At 45.4% G+C, this 15963-nt stretch overlaps 1 protein-coding gene across 1 annotated transcript in view; it reads right to left on the bottom strand.

Moving 5' to 3' along the window:
- Nucleotides 1-12640, bottom strand: part of LOC128719092 (hemicentin-1-like) — a 56173-nt gene extending 43533 nt beyond the window's left edge. Inside the window, exon 1 of the mRNA XM_053812713.1 lies at nt 12322-12640. Coding sequence (XP_053668688.1) covers nt 12322-12640 — 319 coding nt within the window. The remainder of the gene's footprint in view (nt 1-12321) is intronic.
- Nucleotides 12641-15963: the final 3323 nt, after the last annotated feature.

The raw sequence follows: 15963 nt of genomic DNA, 5'->3' as shown, positions 1-15963 counted from the left end.
CTGCCTTGCTGCTACATGATAGGTTAAGTTTACTTCATAAATACTTTCACTCGTCGTCCTGCGTGGTCCGACAGGCCAGGGCCCACCGGTGAGGTGAAGCAATCTTCACAATCTCTTGTATCGCTTGATGCCTTGTTAAAACTTTTCCAATAAAGAAAAACGGCAGCAAAGTGGATGAACCGTGGTCCGCTAGTAGTGATGGCTAGTTGGGCGGGAAGCACGAAAAAAAAAATCCCAACAAAATGGCAACTACATCTGATACAATTCCGAACATTTGTTGTTGGTTACAATCGAACGAAAAACCCCGAAACTGCCATCGGAAGGTTCGGTAAGTTCGTTCCGGCATAAACGTCAGCCAAAGCCACAAGCAATCGGAGTAAAGTTTGTTCGGATGCCTATCCGGTACTACTTAAGTGTTGCAGGGGGTGGCTACATGTGGAAGTCGATGGCTATGGTGTGGGGGAGCCTCGTAGCTTTCAGCTGAACGTGTAACGCGCTGAAAGACTCGATTACTTCAGGTCTTTTCCCATCAGCGATCAGATCGAACGCGGGAAAACTTTTCCCGAAGACGCTTTTATGGTTGTTATTTATTTATCCGCTTTCCCACTCCTAATGCTTTCTTTTACATACTGTGACCGATGCTAATTATTGGTAGTTATTTATCTACAGCATCGATACAAGGAAGGAGAAAGACCGATGCGGCAGCGTGCGCCTATCGTTCATAATAGTCATCATTATACCCGGTATGATTTTCTGCGGAGGATATCTTTAGCTCCTGATCAATTAGTTTGATCACGTTCGGTTGAATGTGTTTAAGCAGTTTTGGACGCGGCATTGCACCATTTAAGCATCGATTGACCTGTTTCTCTTCTCTAAGCACGCACGCTTTGGTTTGGACTTCCCAAATCTTTAGACGAAAGGTTTTGCTTTGACGGTACTTTGTTTTTGGATGAAAAACGCCTAAATGTATGCAGTTGTTGAATATTTTATTGTGTTTTACCCCTAGGTGAATGGAATAGAAGGCATTTAAATAGAATAATAATAACACTCGGGGTGTACTTGTATTTCACCTAGTATGTTCAAGCTTGTTTTAGCAGGTCGCTACGTCTAGAAGAAGATCTGGTTAAAAATCGATTGAACACTTTTTTAATTTCTTTTGATTGACATAAATTTAGGCGCTTTCAATTAAACTCCAAAGGTGTGGGATTAATTTGAAAGAATTGTTCCTTCAACATAAAATTATGAACTTCAATTCATTCATTTACATCGTTGACGCAACAATTATCTTCGGCCTCGAAATACACACACTTACAACAAATAACCGAATATATTTCAATACCACTCTGCCAAATGTCAAATTTACATTCGCAGGTGCAGGTCACGTTCCCGCATTCATAACGATTGTGCTGTTTGCCCTGCCAAAGACTATTATTTTACATTTTGTGCGCACATTTTCCAGTCTGTGCTTGCTGGTCTGTAGGAAAACTTTTCAACGGCGCTGGCTTCTTCACCAAAAAGGGCAAAGAGCGCAGACCGTAGACCAGAAATTGCTAATGTTTTTACGCCTCGAGACACGCGCACTACACGAAACAATCGATGCTAAATAGCGCTCACTGGCGGCCTCCCGGCATACCATGCCTCTTCACGTGCACGGCCCGAACGGGTGCCTATGGGGTGCAATTTTATTGTCATGTTTAATGGTGCAATCTTTGCCGAAACTTTGCGCAATTGTTTTGGCAGCCACAATGCTATGGGGGGCCATCGGGATCGGGCGAGCTTTCGGGGTGTGTGCGTCCGATGTGCGCATGAAGTTTCCAGTTAATGGGTAAGGGGCCAAGAATCCGTGCTGGTCGCATAAGTTTCAAGTGATCTCATAATTGATAAACGAATTTGTTCTCATTTATTAAGCCGCGCAAGATGCTGGTCCGTGTACGCCGGAGGTACGTTAAGGCGAATGTGGAGACGCACTTGGCAGTGGTGCTGTGGCGATTATGCAACCATTGCCGTATGTATTTTACGTTTGTGTGTAATTTTTCATTTTCCAAACAGCCTTGCACCTATCCATACTGGCTCATAAATTTTACTCCTCGGAACTTTTTTGGGATGTTCCGAACCGGGAGGACGTTAACGAAGTTGTATTACAAAGTTAGCAGCACGAGCAGGAGACCGATGGTAGATATGTCAAGAATGTTGCTGCAGTTTATTCCACGGTTTCGGGATGGTGCTCAGCAAATGCATCATGCTGATGACTTTTCCCGCCACTTCTTGCCTTCCTCTGCTGGTCCTTTCGCACATAATACCTTTTAGGCAACCGAACCAGAAAATATGCCAAAAACATGTAAAATCTGCATCTCACCCTCCCTCGTGCCGTTTCTTCCGTAAAACCGTTGGAGGATTTAGTTCGTTCTCCTCATAGATATACTTACATACACACTCTTGAAGCTTTGGAAACATTGTCGAACGTTCGGTTCGAGGCAACCCTCTAGAGTACCGGAGCATCTTAAGGGGAGCTAAAATTGAATTACAACTGCTTCCGGACAAACAAAAACATATTTACATACTAAATTCGATATTTTATGCAAATGCACGATCCCGTGAAACGCAAGCTTAGGTGGAGAGTGCACACGTTGATGATTTCTGCTCGGTTGCATCAAAGGCCAACGCTCGTATGTGTTACTCAACCCAAACACCCTCATAAGGGCGAAGCTGGGGATCACATCCTGAAACCCCGTATCAAAGGAATTTGCGGAGGCCAATTTGCATCTCATTCAAATTCTTCATACAGTATCATGGATCAATCGAAATGGGCTTCCATTCTTCGTCGGTATAAAGTACGCTCGAGGCAGGCCCTACCCGCCAACCCGCTGCCATGTTTGCCCGTTTTAAGCCGGTTTATAAAAGACTGATAATAATTGACGAACAGCACCGAAAAGGACGAAACCTGCAATCTAACCGCAAAACACGTCGAATACAGGAAGAAAAAAAACCTCATCCCTTTCTATCATTCGTCACTACACGGGGCATTCCAGTGTACGGAGAGTGAAAAATTCCATCGCATCGAATAATCCCAACAATTCCCGTTGGCAGTCGAAAGACCAATTCGCTTCCGAGCAGTACAACAATGAAGAACTTTGACGGCTGGGCTGATGGTGGGGGGGTTCGGAAAAGGTGCTGAAAACTATTTCAAAGTATGGACGTACTGTTCCACCGGGTCACCGCTGATCGAATTCGTGAGGAACGTGGGGGAGTAAATTTCTACCCCGTTCGAAATAGCACAGTACATCGTGATCGTGATAAATTGTGAAAGTCGCACAAGAGTAGAATGCTCCGAAGATTGATGTTCCCGAGGCCGACCGGACAGCTTGGATGGCTAGCAACAATATTTAAAAAAACGACATCCAAACGTTCGGCGGAAATGGAGAAAGCGTCGGAAAAAGAAAGCAGACCGGTGCCTTGGTTTGGAAAATGGATGATCGAAAGATAGGACGAACGCAACCGTCGTCTGTCGCCATTCTGATGCCGGTGAATGTGTCCGGGAACCTCGACCCGGTCGCAACCCGTGTGCAGGGAACTGCAATAAAAGGGCCCCGAAGCAGAAGTGAATGAAAAAAAGAATGCTTTATCACTTAATTAAGATCATAAATGGACGACCAGAGCGTGGGGGAAGAAAAAACCGTTCGACGGCCCAGTTTGATGACGAACCGCTGTGATGATGGCCATGTGCGAAGTGTGAACGATGGAAAACGAAAGAGAGAGGGAGAGAGAGAAGCATTTTAAATTAAATTCCGTTCGCATTTAGCAGATAAGATGAAGGCACAAGAGATGTGCAAGAAAGAAAAAATATATTTATAAGGAAAATACTCCAAATCCCAGTCGCGTTTGGTGGTGGTCATCCAGTCCGGTTCTTGGTGAAAGGCGCCGTGCCCGAAAATGTGTTTCATGGGCTGACGGAAACGATTCCCGTGCACAACGTACACACTCACACGCACACCATTCCCAGTGACCGACAACAAAGCCGTGTGCTGTCAACGAAACGAAGAAGGAATCGCCTAGCTATTTCAATGTCCAGTAGATTCGGGGTCCTTCAGTTGTGTTTCCCCTCAGGGAGCAAAGAAAGCAAAATTGGAAGGAAAGAAGAATTCTTTCTCCGGGACGGGAAATCATCGAACCGGACATCATGCGAACGGGTCGAATCGTGTTGCTGGAGGACGTTTTCCTTTATTCGTGTTTCACGAGCGAAAAAATACAGCAGACCGGCTCTGAACACCACTACCCAAGGCGTTACTTTACGCTGGTAAAGCACTTGGCGTTGCTCGACTTAAATTCTTATCGAGTGTATGTGTTCTTCAACACTTTAGAGCGGTGTGAGGAGTGTAGTTTCTTGGAACTGGATGCATTCTCATTGCAGGCGTTATATAATGCCAGCTTTATGGACTGAGCTGATGTTCGAAATAGTTCCCAGTCCGTTTTTATTGGTGTGACTGCTTCAGTACTGCTGCGAATGCTCACGTCAATTGTCAGTCATGAACCAACTGCTCATTCATCCAGTGCCACTGTAGCAATGGAGTTAAGGGGATTAATTGCTCGTTACCCCCGGCATTCCATGCTTTTGCCGACTATCTTCTCACCCTCGATCTGCTAATGATTGTGATGTCTTCGTCTCGAATTTGCTTCCTTCCTCCAGCTGACGTTCAGTTGGTCATCGGTTTGGAACAAGCGGCGCAGCAAAAACAAAACCTGTGAAATCTGTCAGTTTATCCCTCGAACATCTGTAACCTTATCAAGCGTTCCAGGAACTGCTACTATTCCCGTAAGCCAGCCGTCGGTTGGCGTTCTTTTCTCACGGGAAAACAGGATTGACAGTTGTTTTCGGCAAGGATGTTGTAATTGATCGAATAGCGTTGCCATCTCTTCGTTGCTGACAAGAAATCGTCCGAAAATAGAGCCATCTTGTGGAGATCGTGGGGTTTTACTGTGGTGAGTTCACTTCCTGTATTTTCCCTAAGTGACGTTTCCATTTTCCATCCTAGTGTCCAAATTATTTGAAGCGACATTTTCGATAGCGAGCATAAGAGCTGCTGATTATGCTGATCTCAGGTAATGCGATGGGAGCTAGAGAATGCTCAGAAACCACAAACGAAAAACAGCACTTCCCAGAAGGCAAAATCGGTTTCGATGCAAAACTTTTCCACCAACACTATCTTTTAATCTAAAGTTTTACCGCCCGTGTTCTTCGTCACACTTTTCCACGGCCCATTTTCTTAGATGACATCAAGGGTGTTGGCGATAAACTTGTGACGAAGCAACACAAAACGGTCGTATACTTTGGCAACAAGATTAGATAACCAAATGTCAAAAGCGAGTCACGTTGGGGGCTGTTGAAGTTTTCCTTTTTTGAATAAATTTACCACAAAACTGTTTATCGTACACGTTTCGTTTCGTGGTGGAGTTTATCGTTCGCTTGTTATGATTATAAGTGCTTTCAATGTTGTGCAGCGATATTTTAAAACTATCTGTGGGTTATCTTATATGTTGTGACTGCTAATGGAAAACTTGTAAATTACATAACGTTTCATATCATTTAACGTTCCTTTATGTGTCCAAACACACACTACGGGTCTAGGGCACTCGTATTCTATCAAATGAATCTTAACAAACATTAATTTTGTTTCCTACCGTCGGATCTTAAGGATTCCGAAAACAATTCTTGCCTACAACCAACATTTGCTCACCTCTTAACCAGTATATCCCATAATGCGACCATAATGGCCAGGGAATCGCACTATATCATCGCAACGAAGACATCAGACATCGCAGGATAGCACTAGGTGGACCGCTGGTCTGTGGCGGCTGAGGCTGAGGGTTAACATTTCCGGTAGCACAAGCCACATCCGGCACGGTACAATAAATTGAATTATTGTCCCCAAGATGGCGTCCCACCGAAAAACCGCCAAGTGTAATCCCACACCAAAGATTACCGCTAAATGGTGGATCATTTTTCATCTCACTTAACATTGTGTGCGGTGTGTCCGGCAACACACACACACAAGCGAGCACGCGCAATGCTTTTGCAGCCCGTACTTTGGGGGAGAGGGCAAGCTAGCAGCATTTTCTTGACCGACCGGACAAGGTCCGCTAATCGTACACGCCCAACTTTGAGCCGTATCAAACCGTGTAAACATCATCATTACGACGATAATCGTATCGGATGACACAATGGCCTACCAGCGGTTATGATACTCGGCCCCGGAAAAAAAAAAACCCAAACTCCAACGTCCTGGGAGTTTGGATAGAAACCAGGGCATAAAGCGAAAAAAGATGAGAATCGGGTGGTGTACAATTTTCCCAACCGGCCGAAAACGTCGTGAAAGGCTATCAAGACATGAAAAGGACACGCTTGTAATGATTCATTTATTAACTTCATCGTTCCAGAGGCTGGCAGTTGGGCGTATGTGTGAAGTTGAAAAAAGCGGCTGAAAGGAGTTAGCTATCGGTCAGGATTACTGGACCATGGATATGGCGGTGTAGGTCACGTGAGCCTTCGTGTGACAAAAGTTTCCCATTTTCATCATCATCATCGCGATCATTACCACTATCGTTGGCATGATTGCAACATGCCCATCGTAACAGTGGCCGTGGATGTCCAAGTCCCACTAGCGATTCTTCGTAATCCTGAGCAGCCACGCCGAGCCGTTAATGTTGCAGCAGCGTGGTGGTTAAACTGTAATAGTCTAACATTTTGTCACCATTTTTGTTGAAAATTCGTAGCATTACACGAGAAAAAAAAAACCGGGAACCAGAAAGGAAGGCAGAAAATACTGTGAAAAACAAACACCGACCGGTGTAACCGTTTCGCCGCGACGGCTCCCAAGTGGCGTGGGCTTCAATTTGCTCACGAATTTGTTTGACTAGGATGACGGTTGCGCATGTAACGGGGCGGGTGCGTTTAGCATGTTAAGGGCCACCTTGCTACTTATGTAATTATCGTTCGTACAAACGATGTTTTGGGGAAAGATTTTTGCCTCCTTTTTGGCGCACGGGTGAAGGCAGGAAGGGGGGGAAAAAACAACCAAAACCCGGCCGTTCAATTTGTTCCAGTCGCCATGAAAATGACATTTCTGCTGAGAAGGAGCAGCAAACATTCATGCCCCATAACCCGCCCATGCCCGGCGGAACGATCAGCTCGTGGCTCGCACGTGCCTAACAAACGTTCGCAAGGAAATCATCCGTCATTGCTCGGGGCAGGTTTCTGCGACGGAAAACAGGAAAAAACGAAAAACCCTCCCCGAGAAGAAAATAGCCATGCTACATTAATTTATTTTAGCCACGGCCATCCAGACCTCGACCACCGTCCGGAGTAAAGCTGCGTGCTTTAGATCATTCACACCCGAAAGTGGAATTTGCCGAAAAAGGGCATCTTTACCCTAAAGCGTGGAATACGAACCAAAATGTCGTCCCAATCATCATTCGTTTTCACCAAAAAAAGGGAGATCCTCCGGACAGAGTTTCCGGGTTTGTCTGTGTATGAAGGAGAGCAATCGTTCGTTCGTGCCTGTTTGCCGCGATACAAGCAGATCCACCCATCCACTTGTCCGTACCCGAAATTCCCATGTGGCCACCTTATGCTGCTCACCTTGCCAATTCACCACACACACACACACACAAACACTCTCTCAAAGAACGAAAGGGAGGGTTTTCACGTTTTATTTCCTAATAAACTTTCGCCAATGAAACATAACCGGCGGTACGTGATTCGCTTTTGGGGCAGGTTTTTACTGCTTCATTTTTAATGAGATGGGAAATGGGACGGTGCTCCCGTAGCATTAAAACATCATCCCTCCCCTTCCTAGGGCTGAGCACGTACGCGAAAAATGATTCGTGTGAAGGGTGTCACCGAACATAAAGCATATGGCACTGCGAGCGTGAAAGCGGGGGCTCGGTGCCAGGAGTTCGGCACGCCTGCAAAAGCTTTCTCCAAAAACTGGCACACCTTTACACTTCGCTGCCTGCGAAACATACCACCGTGCCGGGGTGGAGCTCACGTGTGGCAGGAAGGGTGTAGCGTAAAAAAATATGTTTAAAAATGTTTTAAGCACCATCGGCACTGCGTTCGGTCGGAATGATAAGCGGTTAGCGTCACATAAATTGACGATACAAACGTTTTCCAAAATGTTTTCTCTGCTCCTGGCAGTCAAAGGAATGTTTTAGCGGAATGGCATTTTAAGGCGTAAATTACAGCAAAGCATTAAGATTCGCCCACATCCGGTTACCGTCCATGGGCGGATACGATGGATGGGAAGCGATATTTGTGTCGTTAAATATGGCTCGTAGCAATTAAATTATCGTACCGTCAGTAGCATAAATTTTGCGACGAAATCACATTTTACCCGTGCCATCGAGCAGTTTCTTGCCGATCACACCCATGACGGATGTAATTAAATGTATTAAAGGCACGTACGGGATGTGCCATCATCGCCCACATGTACACACATGCACACGCACTCCGGATCAATATCCACGATCAACACACTAGCGACGTTCGCCGTCTTGTGAGATGCTGATTATGCGCAGGTGAAATTGCAATTACCCTCCACTCATGCCCGGTTCAGTGTTGACCGTGTTCTCGATCAGGTGTAAATTTGCCGTCTACTGCAGGGCGAGGTTTTGGCAAAATTTGCATCTCTTATCGCATTCGCTTATCGCAAACGCTGCAGGCACACTGACCGCACAATGACCGGGTGAGCTGCCTGGATGCTGCAAAATGCATTATCATGGCAGTAGGAACTAGTTACTAGTGTGTGTGGTTGTGTCTGTGTTGCCATGTTTGTGTGCGGAGGGTAAGTGGATGAAGGTTTCACGGTTCAACGCGTTGATTGAAGGTATGCGAAGGCACGTGCAATATGCTTGTCTTGATTATTGGATTGCCCTTAATCCTGTGTGACAGCGAGCCGGGCTCTAATTTGCCATTATGTCAGTGTGCCTTACGGATGGTGCGACAATCGATAAGACGTTTGGTTCTTTTTTTTATACAACCACACTGCCATTTTAAATCGTTGTTGAAGGAAATGTTGTTTATTCCCTATGTTGAGGTGTGCTATTCTTGGAGCACAGACAGGAAGCGTCTTTGGATGGCCACCACGGTTCACGGTCCTGTTAAATCCTGCGCTAGACCGATATACTACTCTCGTATCCCGACCGGAAGGTTTCGGCACAACAAATTTCCGGACCGTGTGCACGTGTGCCCTGCAACCCACGGGGACTAACGGGCACCGGTAATTACGGTGGCCGCAGCTTCACCCATTCTGCCACCCAGCATGGCATAAAATATTCATATGCAATTAAGTAACGGTAGCATACCATTCATTTCCCGGAATTTGTTCATGCTCCTGTTTGTCCGGGGGCTTTTTGCTTTCACTCCCCGGTTCGGATGATGCGTCGGTGGGTTACGGGAGGTTTTGGGTTTGCGAAATCCCACCATTCCCGGATCGACTAAGCGAATGCATCGATGGACGCGGCACTCACACGGTGGAATCATTTAAAAGCCCATCAGACCAAAACGTGCACTAATCCACCACCGGGACCGCCGGTTCAGGTTCGGATTCCGTACGCTTACAAACCGTCAGCATCAATCAGCGAAACAGCACCGACACGTGAGGCGGAAGCGTGGACGCGAACAGATTTTCCGTTTCCTATTTCTTCTGTTGTTCGGACGGGATAGATGACATCAGTGTCGTCCCACAAGCCGTGAATGGGTGATGGACGATAATCGTGTCGGATGGGTTTCTGCACCCATCAATATTGTAATGGCGGATTGGGGCGTTCAGTAAATACCGGTCGTAAATCACGCACTTTGAACACGGAAGCACTATGAAGGTGTTTTTTTGTTATTGATCAATGCTCAAGTTAGTTAAAATCGGTAACTTCCGTATCAAAATAATAATGTTAGCTAATAATAATAATAATATATCTAAGGAAGGAACAACATTATTCAAATGCTTGTTCACTTAAACTCAACACACCCTCACATTGGGCTTAAATTGTTTGATTAAAACACTGGAAAGCGTTGGATTGGTGGTTAACAGAAGCAATTGTTTTGAGTATTGCCTATATTTAGGCGTTTTTTTTCCAAAATTTGCTTGTATTGGCAAATCATTTTCCAAATCCAGTCTTGATTACTTTCAATGAAAATAATTCTCTCTCAAAGACCGTTAATCACAAAATGCTTCTTTTACACAAGTTTTTGTTCATACTTTTGTGGTTTCAACCATGTGGTTACAGGAAGTAATATGCTTTAAAAATTAACTAAATTTGCACATAGAGCATGTTAAGCAGTATCAGACATGCTTAAACTAATAACTCAAGTGTTCAGCATTAATTCCACTCCCTGCGCTGACAGCAAACGGAGATTATACTTGGTAAGTTTTGCTAGCGTGCAAAGGGCATCAAAATGAATTGCTGGTTCATGCAAATAAGAGCTTGAAGCAAACTTCAAAGGTTAAGATGAGAATGAATAAATAAAAAACTCTTCACGCTGGCTGCAGCAAAGCATGGTTCACACCGTGTGGTGCTAAAAAGCGACGAGATTTTATTCGCCACGAGACGCACCGTACCGATACGAGAGAAAGTTTGTTAAAGTAGTATATGCAAAGTGACGATCAAACGTGTCTTTGACTGCACTTTCCAAACTAGATTGACTTTCACGCTTGCTTTACCATCGTTACCGAGACGATTCACCCACCGTACGGCAGTGAAACCGAGCGGGAATGGTGTTAAATTAAAAACTCATTATATTTCTCCTGTGATCATATTCATCAATCTCCTAATTGAATGAGCCCATTTTCCTCGGGTTCCATTGTGAGCGTCTGGGTGAGCGCCGGCTACACACAAACGCTGTAGGCCACCACCTGGATTGGCAGCATGATGGATGGTGATGTCTGGCAAATCCAGTCGACTTTGCGCCGAAGCCGTAAGAAAGCATCTGTTGCCAGCTGGTTTCTTGTCCCATCAGTTGGAGAAACGGATAGCACGCAAAAGAAACGCAACTGAACCCTTTTCTACACCAACGGTAGACCAGTGCCATCGCCCGGTACGGTTCGTATGGTTTTGTGCGCAATCACGTCGACAGCGCAGTGCACCGCGGAATGAGCCGTGTGGATTGAATATTAGTCATCGTGTGGGATAGCGAGATAGCGCCACGTTGATATCACTAACGACACTGTCATAAAATATTCGGGACAAATTCACGTCCATCAAGGTGTCAGAACGAGAAATCACTTGGCAGCCGAATGAAATGTGGCGCGTCGGGGCAAAATGAAACCAGCAGGAGGGAAGAAGGTTGAATGGTTTCCACTGAAAGGGTTATGAATGTGATTTCAAAGGACTCCCTCGTGTACGTCGGGCTGACATCGGTGATGAGACACTACCGCTCCCGGGCCCGGTTAAGCGGTATGTGATGACAGTTTTGATGCACGAATTAGCGCGACGGGAGAACGGAACGCCGGGAAGGAACTGGCTCAGTGGTGAGGGATGGAATTGTGAGTCAAAATTTATGGCAAACCGTTTGTGGTCGACGTTTGGCATGTGTCAAAGCAGGTTAATTTTGATGTGCCGCAATGACGAGTGCGACGACTTTTTACGGGTAAATAATTGCCGGTGCCTTGTCGGAACGGCGATATGGATTGTGGAACTGGTGAATCGTTGTGATGTGGTGTTGATGAAATTAATGAAAGGTGATGTTTTATGCATCAGTATGTTTTTGGAGCAAGAGCCCCAAAGCATGATAAAATTGGAGTTTATGTTAATGGTAATGGAAAGTAGTGTGACAGTTACACCTGAAAGTATGCAATCGAGATATCGTTTTGTGTTTCTTAGTAAAATAGCTTTAGCGCTTTTTTTTGCTTTCGGGGGCTATTAATCCAACAAGTCAATGAAGTCCAGTTGTTTAAATGAAAACCATTAATGCTTAGATTATTAAAAATCGATTTATAGTTTAATGTGGGAAAAATATTGTTATGCTTGATAGGATATGTAACTATGACATGATAGGATATGCTCCATGAGATATAAATTGCATACATTTAGGCGTTGGTAATACGATGCGAACCATCATTATTTACGAGAACGGAACTGAGATAATAATCGAAATTAGAAGTTAACACATGAGCAATGGTTTGATCTTCAACCTATTACTAGGATAATCGAATTTCTATCACATTGAAAAAACCGGTTCACTCTGTCCATCTTCCATTAAGAGTCCCTTTTCAAATTAACCATATTGTAAATCATTTAATCATACATCATGCGCAAAAAGATACCACTTACCTATTCTAATATTTACAAGCATGTGTGTCAGCAGCACGGCAGCGACTAGCAACAGGTGCAGGTGGGACCGATGGTAGATCCTTCCGCGAATTTTCCACCGACTCGCAGCACTGTCCGTGCAGGCCGGTGCTGGCGCGGAAGGCGTAATACTGTGGGTGCCCTGCTCGTGCTCGTTCTCGCCACCGTTGATTCTGCTCGCCGCTTCACACCACCCGTCCACTGCCGCAACGTCTTGAGCCGTCGGTCCTGCATCATCGGATTCATACACGACGGTGGCGCCGGAAACGGCTCCCAGCCGCCGGCGGTTGTACATTTCCATACTGCCACGAGCCACCGTACGCGTTCGATGGGAATCGATTATTTATGCTACGCAGTTTTGTTTAACCCGGCACACGCAACACCGCGAACTCACCGTCACGTCACTTTAATGGGGCCGTGATTTGTTATTTTTACCCACTGATTTAGTGGCACCTTCCCTAGCCACTAATGTAAATGTAAGCATTTGTTGTGACTCTCCGTTCGGGGGCACGGACCAAAATGGTCGTAAAACCTTGCTTAGCAGGCGGCACCGTCCCACCACCACGGTTGACGCGTTCGTGGGGACATCGAACGCGAAGGACACTAATGTTTGCGGCCCAAACTTTGCACGCGCACCGCACTACAGCACCGCCACAAAAAACACTTCAACCACTTTGGGCAACGCTTCAAAATGGCCTAGAAATTTACGAAACTCCACGTCGCACTATCGCACACGTCTGCTCCCGAAGCCCACAGAAACGCTCGTGTCGAAATGGAAATCCATCACCTGCAGAAATAGACGTTGATAATCCGAATGGAGTGTGAATGGAGCGCAAACATAAATCGACGGGGTAAAAAACAGCCCAATTCATGGTAAGTAAAGCACATTATACACAATCACAGGCAGGGTCGGGTTTGTTTATCCTTAAACAAACTACGCACGCACCCCGGCAATCACATGCAACAAAAAATTAAAACAAAAGGAGAAAGCGATGCGCAAATACGCCAACCAGCCTGTAGATGTAGCAAAAAAGGGGGGACCAGTTTAACGACCAAGAATTAATGTTTTCGTGCGACGGTCATTCGAAGGCGTTGGCATTTTTCTATTGCTGCGTTGGGTTCCCGCAGTCCCCCGAAAGGTTTATGATGTTATTCACGCGCTGGCAAATCTAATTGCTCCACTCGTTACAATTCTTTGCACATAAAATTTCCACCACAAACGTGCAGCGATCGTGCCGGAATCAGTTTAGTGCAAAAAAACATCCGCTCATGAGAAGGACACACGAAGAAAAACGCCCAATCCTCCCACCAAACCGCAAAATAAAGGTTCGCTCTCTGTTGGCGATCACAAAAATGTGGTCTCTAGGTTTTTGACGAGCCCGTTCCTCCTCATTTTCCTTGTTGCTGCAAGGATAGGAGGACAATGGGAGGAGAGAAAAAAAAAACGATAAGTTTTAACTCAAATTTTGATTCGTGCGCGATTTTCCCGCAGGCCACAGAAAACAAACGGAAGATGGTGCAAAAACCGAACAAACTCCCGGTCCAGATTTTTCTCACATCATAATTGGTTTTTCTCGGTTCGGTTTTGTGCCCGTTACCCGTTGCAAAGGAGGCTTCCCTAGTTGTATGCATGTGTGTATGAGTGGGGCCACCAAAAGGGAAGTGAGGGGAATTGAGAGAGGGTTTGAGGTGGCTTCGAATCCCTGTCAGCGTTGCCACGGGATTCACGTTTGGTATTTTTTCACGTTGAATGAAATCCGTTGTTAGCCGTAGTGTTGCAGATCGGGCCGTCGTATCAACTTGCCGTAAGAGCGTAAATGGTCTGGAATGAAGGAAGGAAAGAAAAAAAACAGCGTTAGTAAAATGATTTTCAACGTGTGAGGAAAACGTCGGAATGGAAAAAAAGATCAGAAAGAATGAAGCCGAAGGCAGAACAAAACAACCTTCCAAAAAAGGTAGAATAAAAGTTAAAAAAAGAGAGGGAGCGCATAATACATTCTTCTCTCGTACTAGGGAAAGGAAAATCTTCCACCGAATCTTTACCGTCAGCCCCGTGCCTCGACCGATTCCAATGGGTCTATTTTTCACCATCAAACTTCAGTGCAGACAGCGTTGCGATGCACCACCGGCGCAAGAATGGCGAGCGATGAAAATTGAAATTCAATTTCTATCCTTGCTCGTGACGGTTTGCGAAGGATCGGATCTTTTTCGGTTTTTTTCCTATTGGTTTACGGTGTTTTTTCTTTATTTGTTTTGTAAAATTTCGTATGAGAATGTGTTGTGCGAAGGTTTTGCGAACGGGGTAACAATGGGAGCAAAATCACTGAAAGAGAAACCACCAGAAAAGCGATTACGAAGGTACGTGACGGTGACAAGGGTCAGTGATTAAATTTGTCAACTCGAAGAAGAAAAATCGAGCAGCGTTGTTGCAGCGGGCAGATGATCTGACCCATGTTGTAGTTATTAACCATAATTTGAGATCAAATCACTTTTGGATGCTTTGAAATATTTAATGTGCTGGACGGTCCTGAACGCAACGCTGTTTTGCTGCGCAAAACGGTTCAATAATGTGTTTTTGTCGTATGGATTGCATACCGAAAGGCGTTTTTGTGAAGAAATCACTTTTCTGAAAGAAACGCCTAAAAGTACGCAATGTGCTTTAAATTTAAGCGATGCAGCAGATGGAAACCACTCACTGATGCGTTCGGTACAGCTCCTTTATCTTTTACGATAACGAGCGCCGCAAAGGCTTTCCTATTGTTCCACAGATCGATCGGCTGAGTGCGATAGTATCGATTCTTTATTGAACAGCTTCCTGCAGGGTTATAAATAAAAAAAAATCATTAACACAGCTTCCGTGCTGTTTTTCGACAGTCTGGTGTTTCAAAGCTGCATCAACAGAACACCTTTCAAGAATGCAAGCACAACACACCGGCACGGAACTTTATCGTTGCGAACGTCGACATCAGGGGCATATCTCGTCCCATCCGAACAAAGCGTTAATGGAGGATTCGGTTGCAACGGTAGCTCCATAAAACCCCTTCTTAGTAACAATGCACCACTCCACACTGAGCATCCGTCGCTCATTGACGTCGCCGCTACAGCTTGTTGTTGTAGAGCGCTTTGCCTTAAGCCAGTCACTGATGCTTGAGCAAAGTTGGGTCTTAGACCTGGCAATAGAGTTTCCCACCGCCTCATCCAGCCGTACGGAAACGCTAAGTGTTGAACTATGTTACCGCTTTAAGACGTTGCTAGGGCTGCACTTGTTGTGATGATAAATATTTTGTTGTCGCTTCCGGTCCGGGCACAGCACACCTCCGATACGATGTTTTGCATAGCGGAGCGGCATCATCAACAATCGTAGGAAGGCTCATTAACGTAGCACGGAACGGAACACGTAGTTCATGAGCAAAGAAACCAACCGTCTAATGTGCTCGGGAAAACAAAAACACCTCCACAACGGTGTGTGTTTGTGTTCGTCGTTGTATTTCGCAGACAAAACACGCTCAACAAACACATCCGTAGCAACGGAAGCTGTGTGACATTGTGTGTTTTTTGCGGAAGTGATACATCCGCACAATCCTTGGAACACAACCCGGTAGGAATGAAACCGGGAAGACGTGG

Source organism: Anopheles marshallii, chromosome 2 (genome assembly GCF_943734725.1).
Source record: "Anopheles marshallii chromosome 2, idAnoMarsDA_429_01, whole genome shotgun sequence".
Taxonomy (NCBI): domain Eukaryota; kingdom Metazoa; phylum Arthropoda; class Insecta; order Diptera; family Culicidae; genus Anopheles; species Anopheles marshallii.
This window is presented reverse-complemented; position numbering and strand designations above follow the sequence as displayed.